An 18,564-nucleotide genomic window follows, 5' to 3' on the forward strand; every position below is an offset into this window, starting at 1 on the left:
CTTGGGTTTCTAGCACTGCATTACACAATTGTGCCCACTAACCCTTATAATATTAATTAAAAAATAATTATTATAATAATAATTGTGCCCACTACTTACAATAATAATTAAAATTCTACCCTATTTCTATTCACTCCCTTCCATCTCTCAGACTCTCAGTCCGTCGACTCTCACCCTCACTCTCCAAAAATTCAAACGCCGCTCCTCCTCGCTCCTCCGTCCAGTTCGAACCCACTCCTCCGTCGAGTCCGTCCACTTCAACGCCGCTCATCTGTCCATTCAAAGGCATTCCTCCGGCGACACACACAAAGACACAGGAGGCCCAAAATACAGGTGAGGTTTCTTAAATTCAATTTTTCGATGGGTTTTTGTTCTTTAGGGTTTAGGGTCAAATTGGATGTGTATTTTGTCGAATATGGTTTATGGTTTGAGGACAGTGGGTATAGGATTAGGAATCTAGGATGGGTGCAGGTCTTTGGGATTGGAAGGGTTTCAAGTTGAGTGTGCTCCGATTTAGGGTGGGTGCAGGACATGGAGGTCATTGGGAAAGTGGGTGGGTGGGTAACGGTTCATAGGTTTAGGTTTAGGGTGGGTGGGTGCAACGGCTGCAGCTGTTTTTCTTGGCATGAAATTGACAATTAGAACTAGAGTTGATTATGTTTATGTTTATGAAATTGTAAAATCTGGTGCAACAACTGCAGGATTTGCTTGCTGTATGTTATGTAGAATCTGGTGCAACAGCTGCAGGATTTGCAGGGCCAAGCTTAGCAGAAGTTTTACTCGGTAACTTTGTTGTTACCTCCTTATATCCCTTTTTTCTTTCTTCCAGAGCCTGGTTGCATATCTGTACTCTCTGTATAACGAACCCTGATTATTATTTACTCCTTTCTTGTTATCATCCTTTAGGAGATCTCTTATGTTTTTGTAAGGTTGTAGATGCTTTATTCATTGAAGTTTTCACATTCCAGGGGTGGGTATGTACTTTAAGATATTATTAAGACATTATTAAGACATCATTGAAGTTTTCACATTCCAGGGGTGGGTATGTACTTTAAGATATTGTCAAGAGATGTTTACCAATTGCCAGTGCCACACTTATGTTCAAGTGAAAAAGAATATGTACTTCGTAAAGTGTATTGAAGTATGTTGGTTTCGCTGCTTGGAATAATAATTCATTGCATTAGAGTTTATACGCTTTAGTATCCTGTTCTCTTTTCTTCTTTTCTTAATTCTGCACTTTTTGAAACAGTACAAGGGAAAGGATATCAGCTTGCAAATTGCAATTGATATTATATGGTTCATAGAATTGTAATCTTACACATTTACTGGGGCTTTTATGAATATTTACCATCTACATATCACTTTTATACTCATTTATAATCATTCGAGGGAGCGAGCTGGTGAAAAGTTATAGGATTCTTTAATAAACAATTATGTTAATTTTTTTGTTCCATTTAATTTACATGTAAAGGTTCTTCTTTTGGGGTCCAATAATGATTCAGGTTTTTTTATTGTAAGTTTGGATTGTTATTACTTCGTTATCATAATTGTTGTGTATTTATATGTTTCATTCTTTTAACAATCTCAGTTTCTTTATCGCAACATCAAAGAAGCTGAATACGTTTATTCGACTTAACCTTTCAGGAGGTGGGTTAAACTCTCTCTCTCTCTCTCTCTCTCTCTCTCTCTATATATATATATATATGAGTCATAGCTACCTATCACTGTCTCCTTTGAACAAGTTTTATGCTTCTGCAGGAGCTGTTGCTCTATTTGGACTATGGAGCTTGTTTAGGTCCTTAAATTCATGTGTTAGCCATTTTCTTTCTCAGGATGGAAGTCGTATGCAGGCGGAGTTAGCAACTATGTATGTCACCATTTTTTTTAGGATGTTTGATTATTCACTTTTGTGCAATTGGCTAGAAACACTGGTTTTCTTCTGGTATGCATGAACAGTCATGTTAGCTGTCTTGGTGTGGATCTTTAGCCATCTTGGTGTGGATCGATTCTTCATGAGTTGTAATTAGGAGTTGAAAATTTTGAGTTCATTGTCCTTCTTACAATTATGGAATTGAAGTCCTTCTGATATTATTCATTCACAAAAACTTCGTTTTCGGGATATGACTAATGTCTGCCCTTCCATCACATCTCTGCCAACCCGTTGCTTACTTGGTTTTGTATGTAATTATCTGAGTATATATGGGACATTACTGTACATGTATTTATCCGGAAAAGAAATGCATTGTAGTATATGACCAATATCTGCTTGTTTTATGTTTATAAACTATTTGATATCTGAGAATATTGGTTAGTTGTCATCAAGCAACCCTTGTAGATGTGTATTTTGTTTATATATTATTGGTTTGAATTGGTATACAAGCTTAGATATGTTATCTTTTGTTGTATACAGAGAATCCTGGGTATGTCCAGCATAGGATAACATGTATTTTTTTGTTTAACATTTGGATGGGTTGTATTGTTAGGTTACATGAATCAGTCTTAGCCAAGAACATGGGTGATAATATATTAACTTCACTATTTTAGTGCTAATGTTAATGAATCTAATGTTGATTTATGTTTAGTTTGTAATGGATGATTTGTAAGTTCCTCAAATTTGGTGGAAATTAGGTCATGTGAGCAAGCCTAATGATTTCTATATTTAAATAAAAATATCCAATTTTACCCAAAAAAAAAAAATTAAAATATCCAATTTTACCAAATTTTTTTATTTATAAATATCCAATTGTGCTGGAGCTTTATTGTATTTATTCAAATATAATAGAGTGGCACAATTTTAAAGTTGTGGTGCCTTTGCTTTCACATTTATACAGCAATCTTAGCCTTTAAAATAGCAATTGTGCCCATCTTACACCATACATTCAATAGCCTTTATTAGAGGTGAGACACAAAAATGCTTGTATTTGTGCTTAGCCTTTGGGCACAAATCATCATACTGTGCGCTTTCTGAAATGGTGACGCCCATAGAGGGCACAGACCCAAAGATAGTAGCTGCGTTGTTGCTATTGGTCTATGGGCACAATTGTTGGTGCTTTTTGACCTCAAAGGGCACAGATAATTTATTGTGTGCAGTGCTCATTTTTTTTGTAGTGTCAATGGTATTTTACATATTTTACTTTCTACACATCACTTTTAATGGAATTATCACTGAAGTGTTTAATTATATATTTGAGAGGTTGAATGTTATGTTAATCGGTTGTGAGTGGACCTAGATAAATCAACAACATATATATGAGGAATCCAAAAAACGAGGGCATTGTGATCAATTTCTCAACCACAAGTACAAGCACCTTATGAACAAGCTCATGCCCAGTGGAACATGTGATTCAACAATGTGAAACTTTTGGTTGCAAATTGTGCACATTTGCTTTAGATGATTTTTTTTTTTTTTTTTTTTTTTTTTTTTTTTTGGTTTTGGGTTTGCATAAGAAGCATATTTTGGATAGGTACCGTAATGGTTATTGTGGGATCATATTTTGTGCACCTGATCTGAGATCTTTTTTTTTTTTTTTTTTATATATTGGTGAAACTTGTAGTTAGCCCAATTTTGATTAGAAAGATCTCATATTTTCTTTCTGTTGTAATGAGTATTTTTCAAGTGCAAAGTTTCCATTAAACCCATAGATAGATGTCTTGCAAGTGAAATGACTCTAAGAACAAAATCGTAACCCTTATTTTAGTTGATATAATGATCGTATTTCAAGAATTCCATTAAAAGAAGAGTGTAAAAAGTGAAATGTCCAAAATGCCCTTGAATTTAAGGTTTCCTTAACAGCATGGGTTAAAGTGAGACCAAAAGAGTTGAAAATGACAGTTTCAAAAGGCAAAAAGAGACAAAACCTGTTTGAAAGGGTAAACTGAGACTAAATGACATTTTAAGGAGGCAATTCAATTAATAAGCCTCAACTTTTCAAAAAAAAAAAAAAATCAAGTGCAATGTGAAAAGTGAACTTGACACATTTTGGAAAAAGGCAATGAAATAAAATACAAATTCACATCTTAGGATTCTTTGATTTTGATTATCAAGATTTGTAAATTTGGCTATTTTCTTAGAGCGATCATCTACAAGAAGGATTTATTTTTTCTTACAGCTGATCATCTACAAGGAGATGAAAATTTAAAACAAGAGCGTCAAATTCAACTTGTGCAGTCAAGTTAGGATTTGAGAGGATTTTAATAGATTTTGAGTGATGGATTTCATAGGATTATGTGACTTCTACAAAATTCATATGGATTTTGAAAGATTTGAGAAGATTCATATAACAGATTTCTATAGATTTTGATAGATTTTACAGCGCTGAATTTTGACCGTCAAATAAATCAAATGGTGATAAATGTACATAGGTCATAAATCTAATCAAATGAAGCTACATTTGATTCATGTTGGGGAGCTGCATCCTTGCTCTACAAAACAATAGCACCTTCAGCTGACCAAATTTAAAAAACAAATACAATTTCATTCGATTTTCGATAAATGTACCTAGGTTATAAATCTAATCAAATGAAGCTGCATTTGATTCATGTTGGAGAGCTGCATCCTTGCTCCACCAAACAATAGCATCTTAAGCTGACCAAATTTCAAAAACAAATACAATTTCATTCAATTTTCAACAAATACAAAATTAGGTATGAGATAAAATGATCACAAGTCTGTGAAAGATTGTTGCTTTTTGTATAGGTAAACAAAATTGAGCTTGAGATAAAGATTGCTAGGTTTTTTTAGCCGTTAAAGCCATTAAATAAAGGGGTGTGATATTCACACACCCCATTTTACTTCTCACACACCTTTTTAATTTTCGGCCGTCGGATCAGATGAATTGAAGAAGATCAACGGACAGAAATTATCAAGGGTGTGTGAGAAGTAAAATGAGGTGTGTGGATAGCACACCCCTAAATAAAGGGTACCATAAAGCTTGAAAATTACCCCTCAAGAGAGGACATTAGTTCATACATTTGCATGTATTCCTTTAAATGTCTCTTCTTTTCTTTAAGAGCTGGGCTTTTGCACTATGTAATCATAATACTTGGTCCTTGAGCTCCTTTAAGAAGAGAATGCTTTGAATTGTATTATATTCTTCTCAATAAGAGGTACTTATAGGTTCACAACCCTAACATAAATGGAAAGAGAACTAATTACAAGTGATTACATGAGAATACACGAAATTACAATCAGTGTTCTAAAAAACGCCTAGGCGCTGGGCGCCTAGCAACCGAGGCGTTTTTGGGCAAATCGGGAGGAAAAATCGGGTTGGGCCTAGGCGGGTTGGGCGGTCCTAGGAGGTTTTTTTTTATTTTTTATTAATTGCGTGCTTTTTTCTTTTTTGGTTTCATGGTGGTATACTTATGGAAATGGTGTATCTAATTTGCAAATGATGGATTTACTACAAGTTCATCCAATATTTATGGAAATAGTGTACCTAATTTGCATTTTATCATTATTTTATTATCCATACAAGTATAGTTTTTTTTTAGGTGTCAATATGCACTTATTTACAAGATATACAAGAAATTTACCTAAATCCGCCTAGGCGCTGCCTAGCCGCCTAGGCGCTAGGCGCTAGCCCGCCGCCTAACTAGCGCCTAACGTTTTTTAGAACCTTGATTACAATCAATTAAGGATCCTACCTAAAATATAAAAGTCAACACTTCCCCTCAAGTTGGTGCATATATGTCGCTCATACCCAACTTGTGTAAGAAACTTGAAAACTTGTGACTTGAAACAGCTTTGTGAGGATATCTGCCAACTGATCTTCTGTTCTTATTGCTGGTACTTCAATTATTTTCCTTTCCAATTTTTCTTTGATGAAGAACCGGTCAACTTCAACATGCTTTGTTCTATCATGTTGTATCGGATTATGTGCAATGTCACGGCCAACTTTATTATCACAAAATAATTTCGTGGGCTGATCATGTTGTATACCCAAATCGCTTAACAGAAGCTTAAGCCACAAAATTTCACAAATTCCCAAAGCCATACTTCTGTATTTGGCTTCTACACTGGAACGGGCAACCACATTCTGTTTCTTACTTCTCCATGTAACCAAGTTACCCCCAACAAACGTAAAGTAACCTAATGTTGAGCGCCTATCGTCAATTGAACCTACCCAATCTGCATTAGTATAACCTTCAACGCTAAAATGATTATTCCTTTTAAACAAAATTCCTTTGCCCGGACTTCCCTTCAAATATCGTAATATTCTCATCATGTCATTCATATGTTGTTCTCCAAGATCATGCATGTATTGACTCACTACACTCAAGGCATAAGCAAGGTCTGGTCTTGTGTGTGCCAAATACATCAAACGACCTACTAACATTTGGTATCTTCCTTTGTCAACTGATACTTGATTAGAATCAACACTAAGTTTCAATCATTCTTCTAATGGTGTAGCTACTGGCTGACAAGCTAACATGCCAATTTCGTGCAACAAATCAATAATATACTTCATCTGAGACAAGAAAATTCCAGAACAGCTTCTCGACACCTCAATCCCTAAAAAATATTTCAAGGATCCAAGGTCTTTCATTTCAAATTTTGTAGACAGGTATCTTTGCAAGGCCACACGTTCTTTCGGATCATTACCTGTTACCACCATATCATCTACATACACAATAAGTGCATTAAGCTTCTCATTCTGTCTTTTCTGGAACAAAGTATGATCAGAGTTACTTTGTCTGTAACCAAATGCTCTCATAGATTTTGTGAATCTTCCAAACCATGCTCGAGGAGATTGCTTTAAGCCATACAAGGATTTCTTCAACCTGCACACCTTTCTACTGTATTTATCTGGAGCATTACATCCAGGTGGAAGATTCATATAAATCTCTTCTGTCAAATCTCCATGCAAGAAGGCATTCTTCACATCAAACTGCTGTAAAGGCCAATCAAGATTTGCAGCCAAGGACAACAAAACACGAACGGTGTTGATCTTGGCCACATGAACAAATGTATCTGTATAATCAATTCCATATTTTTGAGTGTATCCTTTTGTTACCAGTCTTGCCTTGAAGCGAGCAACTGTCCCATCAGCTTTATACTTCACAGTATAAACCCATTTACATCCCACAGGTTTCTTATCATTCTCATGAAAGGCAACATCCATAGTGACAAACAACTTTTTCGTCGGATGGTGATAACAACGATATCCTTTCTGATTTGAGACATACACCACAAACACACACCGTAAGGCCCGAGGTTCAAGCTTACTCCTCTGCTGTTTATAAAGATGAACGAAGGCCACACAGCCAAACACATAAGGTGGAAAATTGGGGACTGCAGGAGCATCAACGTGTGAGGAGAGAGCTTGAAGTGGTGTTTGAAAATCAACGGATCGGGATGGAACACGATTAATGAGATACGTAGTTGAGGTAAGGGCTTCTCCTCAATAGGATAACGAGAGATGAGCCTCGAGCAAAGAAGCACAAACAACCTCCAAAAGCTTAATGTTCTTGTGTTCTGCAACCCTATTTTGTTGTGGAGTATATGGGCACGTGGTTTGATGAACAATGCCATGATGATCAAGAAAGGCACGAAGGTCAGAGTTAACATATTCACCGCCATTATCACTCCCGAGAACCTGTATGTGGGACTTATATTATACTTGTACCATTTTATAAACTGCTGAAACAAAGAAGGAACTTCACTTTTGGACTTCATCAAACATACCCAAGTCATACTTGTGCAATCACCTATAAAAGTAATGAACCAATGAGCATCACGAAACATAGCAGTTTTAGATGACCCCCAAACATCAGAATGAATTATCATAAATGGAACTGAACTTTTATTCATACTGGATAGAAATGAAGTACGATGACTTTTAGCCATTTCACAAACACCACATTTAAAGCTAGAAACGTCATGCTTAACAAATAGGCTAGGAAACAACCTTCGTAAATAGCCGAAAAAAGCATGTCCAAGTCAACGATGCCACAACCAAACCTCCGAAGCTTTATCCCTCTCCCCATGAGATCCTTCCATGACAAGAGCTTGAGTTAAATTTCGAGAACTGTTCGATGTCAGCTCCAAGTAGTAGAGCTTTCCCCTCCGAATACCATAACCAATCGTCTTACGAGTCCGAATGTCCTTAAAAAACACAAAAGGAAGGCCAAAAATAACAAGGCAATGTAGGGCGACAGTTATTTGAGCAACAGATAATAAATTATAATCAAGGGAATGAACAATAAGTAAGGAGTCAAGATTCAAGGTATCAGAGAAGGAGACATCGCCTTCCCCAATAATGGGGACAACATTACCATTGGCAACACGAACTAGGGAGACATCGCCTTCCCCAATAATGGGGACAACATTACCATTGGCAACACGAACTACAGTATTGGTAGATGATTTTAGGGTTTGGACCTGTCTAGAATCACAAGTCATATGTTCAGTAGCAGCAGAATCAATTATCCATGTATTATTCATAACAGATGCAGAAATTTTTAAAGCCTTACCATCATTGCTTGTATGATCAGAATCTGCCTTAGCTTCAGCAACCAATGCACGCGACTTGAATCGGTCACAATTGATCCGACTCTCATGTTCAGGTTGATCAGATCGATGCATAGTGAGTACGTGAGTACGTGATGCAACAGTGGGTCGTGAGTGGATGTAGAGATCGGTTCGGTGAACTCCGGTCAGCAACGACGGCATCGCTTGCTGGTCGGACGGGCACGGTACACAACTGGATGCGCGGTGGTCTTCGGTGGACTCGAATCAGCAATGATGGTGTCGCTCGCTAATTTCACAATGCTGCACAACAGGCTGCACGACGATTTCTGTTCTCCAGACAAATTGCGATAATAATAATTTTTTTTTTCTTAACCTGGCTCTGATACCAAGAAGAGAATGCTTTGAATTGTATTATATTCTTCTTAATAAGAGGTACTTATAGGTTTACAACCCTAACATAAATGGAAAGAGAACCAATTACAAGTGATTACATGAGAATACACGGAATTGCAATCAATTAGGGATCCTACCTAAAATACAAAAGTCAACACTTTAGACCATTTCGACGCCATATGAGAAATGATGCAACACAACATCATATTTATCCATACATGAAAAAATTGCAGAGACGAAGGAAGAAGACAAGCAAACAAAGTAGGTGGCAGGCAGTGAAAGGAAGGGAGAGTCAGACATTCAAAGAGGTATCTGGATTTGAAATCCTAAGGTGTGAGGTAGGATTTTATTTGGTCTTGATTATATATACTTCTTACTCGCAAATTCCACAAAATCCACAACTTAATGAAATCCTACAAATCTTTAATTTTTTTAATACACTTAGATTTTGATGGATTTTAAAAATCCTTTAAAATTCTTTAGTTGACTACACTAGGATTTGCATGAATTCTAAAAATCCTTTATAATCCTTTAGTTGACTACATTAGAATTTTAAAGTCTCTTCAAATCCGAGATTGACTACACCCTCCTTAGACTCACTAAGCAACAAAATCTTTAACACATTTAAAACTAATTAAGTGACTAACTATAGGGTTTGGATTAACCTGTGGCCTGGGTCTTTTGGAGGCGTTGTGATGGGGATAATCGGGTATCGGAGCTCTGAATCCCAAGAAAACCTCCATGTGATGGAATTCTGATCTGCATTGGATCTTTGGCGTTCGATTCGGAAGTATTATGCATCATGGTGCGGTAACGTAGACTGAGAAGTCTGTGATCAGAACCATCAGCTAAAACCCTAGCTTTGTTTTCATGTTTTGATTTTGGAGGGAATTGAAGGAGTTTCGTACGATCCCAAGTTTTGCCAGGAAATATTTGATCTTGTTGGCAATTGTTGTAGTAGGGGAAGCCTCTGACTTTAGTTCTGTTTTTATCTTTAAAAAATAAATCATTGTTTAGTGCCCATTTTACCGTCTCTACCTCTTTAACTTGTTTATTTTATTTTATGAAAAGTTGTACACTATCTTCTTATAAGCACTAGTTGTGTTTCCCTTACAAGAAAGCTCCAGAAATCTAAATTTTATCGTACTTCAATATACAATGAAGATGAATGCTACGAACAATTATCTAAAAATAATTGTTTTTCTAATTTTCCATTCCACAGTATATGGTTTAGTATTGGGTTTTGAATTATGTTTTGGTAAAAAAACTATGATTCGGAACATGTTGGATATGGAATAGATGAGAGAGATAAGAGATAGACGAGAGAGAGAGATTGGGAGTAGAAAACCAAGTCATATATATTATTCTTGTCTATTTACAGGCTTAGGAGTAGGACATAGAAATATGCTAACTAATTCATATTACTCATTGGCTCCAAGTCAACAACCACATAATTAATAATATTAAAAAAACATTAAAAGAAATTAAGAAGATTTTTTGGTGGTTAATGAATGATTTTAGATATTTTTCTTGAAAATTCAATTCTTATTGTGGCCAATTTAATGAACCGAAAAGAGAGGATGCCGCAAGAGAGAGAGTGGAGAAAATAAAATGTACGAAAATTATAGGATTATGTTTTTTTTTTGCTAGTGCATTTATTAATTTGTAGTCTTAAACTCATTCTACCAAGAAAACTGATTCTACCAAGAATTTACTCAATCAAACATATATTAAATATTAATATAACAATTCCATCATTATTTAGAAGAATTTCACGGCAAGAAAAAGAAAAATGTTGGTTTGTCTACGCAGCAAGGCCACCCGCAAGGATGACATATAATCACATATTATCCAAACATAAAGGATATGGTGCACAGGTGTCATCACCCTAGTGGAGGCAACGAATCATCTCGCGTTGCCAGGATCAGATAATTCTGTTTTCCCCAATAGCAATACAAACTCAGTTCATTCAAAGCCTCTCAATTTTTTGTCTTAATTTTATATCCATTAACTTCTGCCACAATCTTACCACAAACACACACAGAATTTAGTGACTAACAGCAGCACAGAAACAAATATGGCTAGCTGTGGCATCGCATCAGCTGCCTCAGGCTTTGTGGTAGCACCAAATGTTGCAACCACCAACGCAGGCTCAACTTCTAGCCGAAATAGCATGCTGTTTTTCCCATCAAAACCCAACACCAACACCAGAAGCAATGCTAGGTTTGTGACGAGGTCAGCAGAGGAAGCCGCTGCTCCAACGGCAGCCACCAAGACTGCACCAGAGGGGGAAGCTACCCCTAAGCCTAAGCCACCACCAATTGGACCCAAGAGAGGCACTAAGGTTAGTTCAAGCAAAAAAAAAAGCAGTGTTCTTTTCTAGTATTTGTTTTAGTGAATTTTGAATGGTTTGGTAGTTGCAATTGGTGAATTGAAAAACCAAATTGAACCCAGAAAAAAATAGACTTATAAGCACTAAACACTTGCTAAAGGGCTTGTAACGAAGTTGTTAAGAGTGTTCATTCTCGCTTATGAGATTCTTTGTTTTGATATTCACTCATCCAATATCGTTTGCATAAAAAAAATATCGCTATAAGCTTATATATGCTATCTCAGTTAATTCTTAGCGGCTTAGAGGTCCAAGTATTTATTAGTCTAATTTTATTTAAATAGTCCAACCAGACTGAGTCACAAATGACACCTTATTATATATATGTCCTTTAGTACAAATTCTACGATAGAAAACGGTTTTATTTAGTTTTAAATTTTAATATGTTCAGCAATTCCAAAGGATCCCAAATTGAAAATTTGTAATGCTTCTAAGTTTTCTAACTAATATTATTGCATGAATATTAAAACATTGCCCAGTTTCACTTGGAGGCTGCAACTTTTCTATTTTTTGTATGAATAATAAGCTAATAACTTTATATACTTCCATTAACAGGTGAAGATTCTGAGGAAGGAATCCTACTGGTTCAAAGGCATTGGATCTGTTGTAGCTGTGGATCAGGTCTGACCTATCTCTCCCTCTCAATTGAAATGAAAATGAACATGGAAAATGGTGCGCTTTTCTTAAAATTTCTGTGTTTATATCCATTTTGCAGGATCCGAATACCCGTTACCCGGTCGTGGTCCGGTTCAACAAAGTTAACTATGCCAATGTGTCAACAAATAACTATGCTTTGGACGAGATTGAAGAAGTTAAATGAGTTTGTAGTAGCACTGTAAATTGTAATCTTAATTACATTCTCCTTCTATCAATTTCTTCCTAGTTGTTGGTGCCCCTTATTTTTGTATCATACTCTGTGATTTCACTGCATGCTCAAAATCCCAATCGATCGATATAAATTCATAGAGTATTATTGTATTTTCTAAAATTTCCACAAGGATTGATTGCAGATTAGCTTCGCTATATTTTTGTCCATACAGCTCTTTCCAAGTATATAATATCATAAAAAAAACTATCCTACATACCGCGGTTCTCTCTTTACCGTTGTATCTTTATCTCGCGATAAAGAGAGAAGTGGTATATCAAACTGGTTTTTTTTGTTTTTTTTTTTATGGAAAATGATTTATGCACTCACTTTTCTCCTTATACATTCTGACCCTTGTCATTTTTATCGTTTCTCCTTTCATTTATATCTAAAGAGCGTAAACAAGCAAGCGTGTGCAAGGGGTGACAAACTTGCGCAAATAACTTCTCTTTTCCATTAACAAAAAAATCATTAAACAATTCCAAAGACGATTTCCAGAACCCAATAGGCAGGACTCGTTGTTCAAACATAAGCATTTTATGTTTTGGAATGTGCAAATCCTTGCGGGCACCAGGATGTTTGTTTTACGTGTTTGGCCGAAACAAAAAACCATATAGTTAAGCTTAAGCACCCAATAATGCAAGAGAGTTGGGAGATACTCGAAAAATCGATAAGCATGCAAGTGCTTATAAATGGCACATAACAACACAATATTCTCAACAGACTGCAGAGTCATGACAAGTAATGAATCCCTAGAAACTAACCTATGTCATAGCAAAGATTTCAAGAAATCCAGAACTAGGAACTAATCTATACAAACGAAAAATATTTTCTTAAACTCTTCCATCAACCCCGTCGAGGAGACCAGACCACATTCCCTTTACAGGTGGTAACTGCGCAACAAAAGCATTCCAAGGTGGGTAACCAACGCCACTGCCACGAACACGACCATCCAGGCGAAGAGATATATACCTGGCAAAAAAAAAAAATTGATGTAGAATTACTCAAGAAGTGATCTTATGCGAATTTACCCAAGAAAATAGACTCATTGGTTAAAAGCACAAACTATACAAACTGCCATAATATGATATATTAGGCATACGGCATTTGGCTAGTGGATTAAAGGTAAAAGCAAGGATGGAAGAAACGCTTACACGGGAGAGTCAGAGGTAACACCGGCCAGCTTCTTTTATTCGTCCAACCAACTACAATATCCAACGAAAAAATGAGTGTGTTTGACGAGAGAATAAGAACTTGTAAATGATTAAATCATTTTGTATTGAAAAAGGTTTACTTACTTGGTCCATTCAGTGACATTAATTGGAGTCAGCTGCCAGAGTCTTTTCCTCTTTGCAGTAATATCCTTAGCCTCTTCACTTTCTTCAAACTCAAAACTAGGTACGTTTCCATGCGTAGCCAAGGGCACAACGAGCACTCCTCTTTCCACAGGCCCTTCAGTGAAAGGCTCACTTCGATTGAAGGATTCTGTGATGAACGATGCAGGGCCAGCACATATTACCAGCCGAGCAATCCCTCTCAAAGAGCTAAGGAGAATGACTTTCTTTTCAGAAACACGAAGCTTAAGATTCGAAAGGTTTTCCTCTCGAGAGAGCCTAGCAATCTGTGCATCTTTGGCCTTGTTCTCCTTCAAATACAAAAATGCAAAGAGAGACACTGCTCCAAGGTCTATGCCAAGACCCTTGGCAATTTCGGTGGCATCAAGTGCTCTTGATGGGTTTGTTAGTGCTGCAATCAACTGTGTGGTTGCTATTAGTCCTCCTAAACCACCACTTGCAATGAAAGCAAGATAGAAAAACATTCGAACGGAGCAAAAGGGAGTGAGAACTTCACTCCTGATCCTGGCTGTGGAACTGAGGAACAAACAAACCTATGATTACAAGAAGCCTAATGTGTAAACTAGAAGCTGATATAGCACAATGCATTGGATTGAAAGGCAGAGAGCCAAAGAACCCAAGTTGCCAAAGATGTTGAAACCGGGAAAACCCCAATACTAGTCTATCTACTTCAATTTAGAACCAGTTCCGTTCATAGTACAAATAGGTAGAACTTATCAAATATCCCAGAAAATTGATGCAATGATCTTGAAAATTTCAAATTTGCAACACTATGGCACAACTACTACCAATCACAGATGTTCATTTGGTCATGTCCCAACAATCCAATTATCCAAGAAAACATTAAGATATGGTGTAAGCTTAAATCTAAGGAAATATGCACATGTAAAACCTGTTAAAAGCTTTTAATAAATAAGAAAATAACCGAAAGGACACTAAACAGACAATAACAGGACACTAACTATGTTATGTATACACTTTATCGTCTGTCTAGGGTCTCCAATTATGTTTTCAATTAGAATTTGTAATCTATTCTATTTGTGCAGAACTGCCCTTAAATGAATCATACGAAACAATCATTCTCAAAATACTGGAAAAGGGAAGACCTGATTTCAGTAGGAGAAGTTTGCTTATCAGTTGCAAAGCATGTGATGGTTGAAGACTTATGCTTTGAGGTCTGCAGAGTGAGAAATGGTGCATTTGTACAAGAGAATGACCAGAGGGTCGTTCTGATTCCACTGCTGAGTTTGTAGTGAGTGTGATTTCGAGGTTTGAGGATGTGTAAGGGAGAGTTTGCAACAGAAGCCATGGCCACCGCTTGAATTCAGAGTTCTTGTGTTGCTTTTTAGAGTTTGGCAATGGTTTCTTGGGAGGCCGCATTTGGATGAACACAATACTGTCACCTCCCACAACCCAAATGGTAGTAATTACAGCCAGTCTTATTTTCTCTCTTAACCTTTTTTTCCCTTTTGTTTGTTTCTTAGGAAAATAGAAAAAAAACACTTCCCCTGGAAACGGCAGTGTTTAGCAGCATAATTAGTTATTACTATATCACATTGTGTTATTGATTTACATATTATAATATAAGTATGTAACATGATTAATATGTCATGGATGTAGAAATTACGAAATATATTAATAAATATATTTATGTGTTATAACATGATTTTATTAGTGATATCATGTAGCAATGTGATTATACTGAATCGATAAATTTTTTATTGCGACAATCATAACATCACATGTTGTTTTGTATTCCACGTTTTAAATCAATATATACACATGTTACTATAAGAAAATATGATAATTGCGACATCTTTTCTACTACGCGCGTGATGAGGCCCTCGCAATAACTATTAAATTTCATTATTTTCTGCGCGCTAAACTTTGGCGCTCTGTTGTATGGGACATGAATAAGTTCCGTCGCACGCACCTCTGTTGTGAATAAGTAGAAGAGAAAAAAAAACTGCACGCTCTCATCTCCCTCTCGCTCTCCGCCTCTCTCGTTCTCGTTCTCCGCCTATCTTCCTCTCTTCAAAGCATATAGATCATTCTTTGCCACTCTTGCGACAATCACTGATGCTGAGACACAATTGAACCAGGTAAGGATTTATGCTTCTTGTTCCTCTCTCAAATCTCCCCTTTCCCTAACCCTAATGTTTTTGGTCAGCTCTCAGTTTTTTCTTTTTGCTGCTAGAAATTCGAATTCAACCTCATCCTTTCTCATTCGGTAAGATTATTTGAGGAATTATCTTCTAATTTGTTTTTTCTTGGTGTTGTTTCATCATTTTCAGCAAATTCCAGTCTTATCTATTCTCCATCAGTTCTCCCGTTGTTTAGGGTTTTTTTTTTGTCTTTTCTATGTTCAATTTCATCAGTAATTGCTAATATTGTTGGAGGATTTTTTTTTTTTTGTTGTAATTGGAGCTAGTCAAAGAAGTATGCTGGCTTGGTTTTGTTTATTTATTCTTTAATGGCACTGGTGACTCAATTAGCAAGAGAAGCAGAAATTTAGGGATGGATTAATTGGAGAAGGATGAGTAAGAAAGCATTGATGAATGCAGAGACAATGGCGGTGCTTTTGTGAAGAAGCACGGAGTGGTCAGAAAAAGGTGAGATTTGTAGAGGAAAAGGAAAGAACTGTTTGGAAAGGAATGGTGAATGATGAGTCGAAATCAGAGCAAGACGGAGGAGAAAATGGAAAGCGGGCCTCTAAGAAAAGTGAGAATGGCGTGTAGTTTAAAGGTAGAAGATAAATTGGGGCATTCTGATGACATCGATACAGAGTAAGGTTTGTGAAGAAGCAAGAGAGTAGGTTATTTTCTTACGGCCATAAAGGATCATACAAAGTAGGAAGAAAGAAAAGTAAATAAGCAGTCCAAGAAAGTAAGTAATTTGTAAATTCTATGTTTATGTCATTTGTTGTCAATGTTGTGATTTATAATGTAATTGATCTGGTATGCAAACATAATTGGTATATTATGTTTATGTTGTCATTTGTTGTGACTGTTGTATAAAAATCTATGTTTATGTCATTAGTTAACGAAATTGCCCAAGCTCGCCGCAGAGAGTGTAAGAAGAAACGATTATGTATTCCTTGCATACAAAAATGCCATGCATTAATTTGCTCTATATCTTTTAATATTTCTTATTAGTAACCTACTAAGATGTTGGGTTAATTGAGTTCGTTTTGTTAGAATGGCCACCACCTTTTGAAGTGAGTTGTCTGAGTAGAATCCAGTAAATGACGTTTGATTAAGTGTTATGATGTCATCCGCATTCAACCATCATGTGTTTGTAGTGAGCTTCTACTGATTCATGTATGTTAGACCATTAATTCTATTATTACATTAAGAATTACTCCACTATTTTATCTTTAAGAAATGTAGCTACTTTCGTGTTGTTTTGCTGTAATAACTTGGTCTGTATAAAAGGCTGATCTACGTTATAAATTGGTGTCTTACTGTTCCCCTCCATCTTTGTTTCTTGTGTTTTTTCCCCATATTGTGTTCCTCTTTCCCTAGAAATTGGCTTGGTTGGGTAAAAGCTACTGCTAAGGTCGAGTGAAATCAGATGTTGCTGTGATGAGTTGCATCAAAATTCCACTATAACAGGCAGTGGCGGATCTAGGAAATAATGTTTGTGGGGTCATAGCGCGCGCAGCGCGAAATTTTTTTTTAACCTCGTTTGGTACTTCGGACTGTACTGACTATTTCAGTAGGATAAGATAAATAGTCGTCGGATAGTACTAACTACATTAGTCGGGCGTTTGGTGCAATGTCGAATTAATCTGGGCATGGAACAATAATAAATTTTTTTAATAATTTTTAACAAAATAATTGGTGTTAAAATGAAAAAACTCACAATATAAACAAATGAAATTGGGGCTTTTGATTGTATAGGAGTCGGGTAGGAAGGCTGGGACTGGGGGGGGGGGGGGGACATGGTGGGAATTTATTTTATTTTTTTTTTGTTCGGCCTGGACCAAAACGACGCCGTTTTGCCCATCTGTTTTGAAAAAAAAAGAAGCGCGCGCGAGCACTGCTTCTTCTTCCTCTTCCTGCCCAGTTTTCGCTCAGGGCTTTTGTCGAACAGTTGGCGTGCCTCCGACCCCGACGACCCCAGCTCCAAGAGGTCGCATATGGGAGCTTCAAGGTTGTTTCCATGGTTTCCAAGGGGTCGTGCGACCCCGACGACCCCACTGTGGATCCGCCCCTGATAACAGGTAATACATAAAATGTCTAGGTTGAGTTCCATTTCTTGATATGACATCCGGTCATAAGCTCAGATATGGTTTTATCAGTGGTACTTAAATTGTTCTTATGAAAGTAATTATACAAATAGAGGTCGCACTTGGTGCGATGGCAAGTGTCTTCGCCCATGAGCGGTAGGTCTCGGGTTCGAGACTTGGGAGCAGCCTCTTCCTAAATGGGGGTAAGGCTAGCCGACATTCATCTCTCCCAGACCCTACGTAAAGCGGGAGCCTTGTGTACTGGGTACGACCTTTTTAAAGTAATTATACAAATGCTGGCGTTGTGCCGTTTGTTATAGTTGTATCAGTGGTCTGCAAGTTACTTTTGTTCCTTTGTCATGATTGATATCATTTTTGTGGTGGTAAATTCTTGTCAACTACAGAGACTGGAAGATGAAGAGGAGAGGCATAAAGTTTTGGAAGGAAAAACACTCAAGGGGATCTCTTGCTAGGTCCGACAGAGAAGCACTGGTCTAATGTAGTATTGTAGACTATATAAATGTCTGATCATGTATATGTGTTTAATTACTCCAAATGAAGTACATTACAATCTCAAAGATTCCAAATAAGTGTTTTTCATTTTGTAAATTATGAATTGTAACATTGGTTTGAATTTCATTTTAGTTTGGAACCTGTAGTACAATTTCACATGAATTTTTTTTGTTGAAGCTGTTAAAAAAATATTGTCATTGGCGTCCAATTTGACGCCCAATATTTTTTTTTAAACCTGGTGGCAATTATTTGCGACACGTTACTTGCCGTTGCAAACCCGTAGTAAATCGTATTTGCGTCGCACTCACAGTGTCGCATATAATCGACCAACATTTACGATGCATAGTT

At 36.7% G+C, this 18,564-nt stretch overlaps 2 protein-coding genes and 2 long non-coding RNA genes across 4 annotated transcripts; 3 read left to right on the forward strand and 1 right to left on the reverse strand.

Moving 5' to 3' along the window:
* LOC126622749 (uncharacterized) lies at window positions 1-2,261 on the forward strand. Its single transcript, XR_007623541.1, has 4 exons — window positions 1-333; window positions 702-783; window positions 1,589-1,647; window positions 1,759-2,261. It is a non-coding gene; the product is annotated as an uncharacterized LOC126622749 (long non-coding RNA).
* An 8,559-nt stretch (window positions 2,262-10,820) lies between these two features.
* On the forward strand, window positions 10,821-12,275 carry LOC126622744 (photosystem I reaction center subunit IV B, chloroplastic-like). The gene is made up of 3 exons (XM_050291480.1): window positions 10,821-11,207; window positions 11,808-11,873; window positions 11,968-12,275. Exons 1-3 carry the CDS (start codon window positions 10,941-10,943, stop codon window positions 12,070-12,072), a joined length of 438 nt encoding a protein of 145 aa, XP_050147437.1. The 5' UTR covers window positions 10,821-10,940; the 3' UTR covers window positions 12,073-12,275.
* Window positions 12,276-12,771: 496 nt separating this feature from the next.
* On the reverse strand, window positions 12,772-14,897 carry LOC126622737 (uncharacterized). Its single transcript, XM_050291473.1, has 4 exons — window positions 14,579-14,897; window positions 13,416-13,988; window positions 13,272-13,322; window positions 12,772-13,089 (listed from the first exon to the last, which is right to left on the reverse strand). The coding sequence occupies exons 1-3, from the start codon at window positions 14,779-14,781 to the stop codon at window positions 13,307-13,309; spliced, it is 792 nt and encodes a 263-aa protein (XP_050147430.1). The 5' UTR covers window positions 14,782-14,897; the 3' UTR covers window positions 12,772-13,089; window positions 13,272-13,306.
* Window positions 14,898-17,092: 2,195 nt separating this feature from the next.
* Window positions 17,093-18,378, forward strand: LOC126622751 (uncharacterized). The gene is made up of 2 exons (XR_007623544.1): window positions 17,093-17,697; window positions 18,108-18,378. It is a non-coding gene; the product is annotated as an uncharacterized LOC126622751 (long non-coding RNA).
* The last annotated feature ends 186 nt before the right edge of the window (window positions 18,379-18,564 follow it).

This window comes from Malus sylvestris, chromosome 5 (assembly GCF_916048215.2).
Source record: "Malus sylvestris chromosome 5, drMalSylv7.2, whole genome shotgun sequence".
NCBI lineage: Eukaryota > Viridiplantae > Streptophyta > Magnoliopsida > Rosales > Rosaceae > Malus > Malus sylvestris.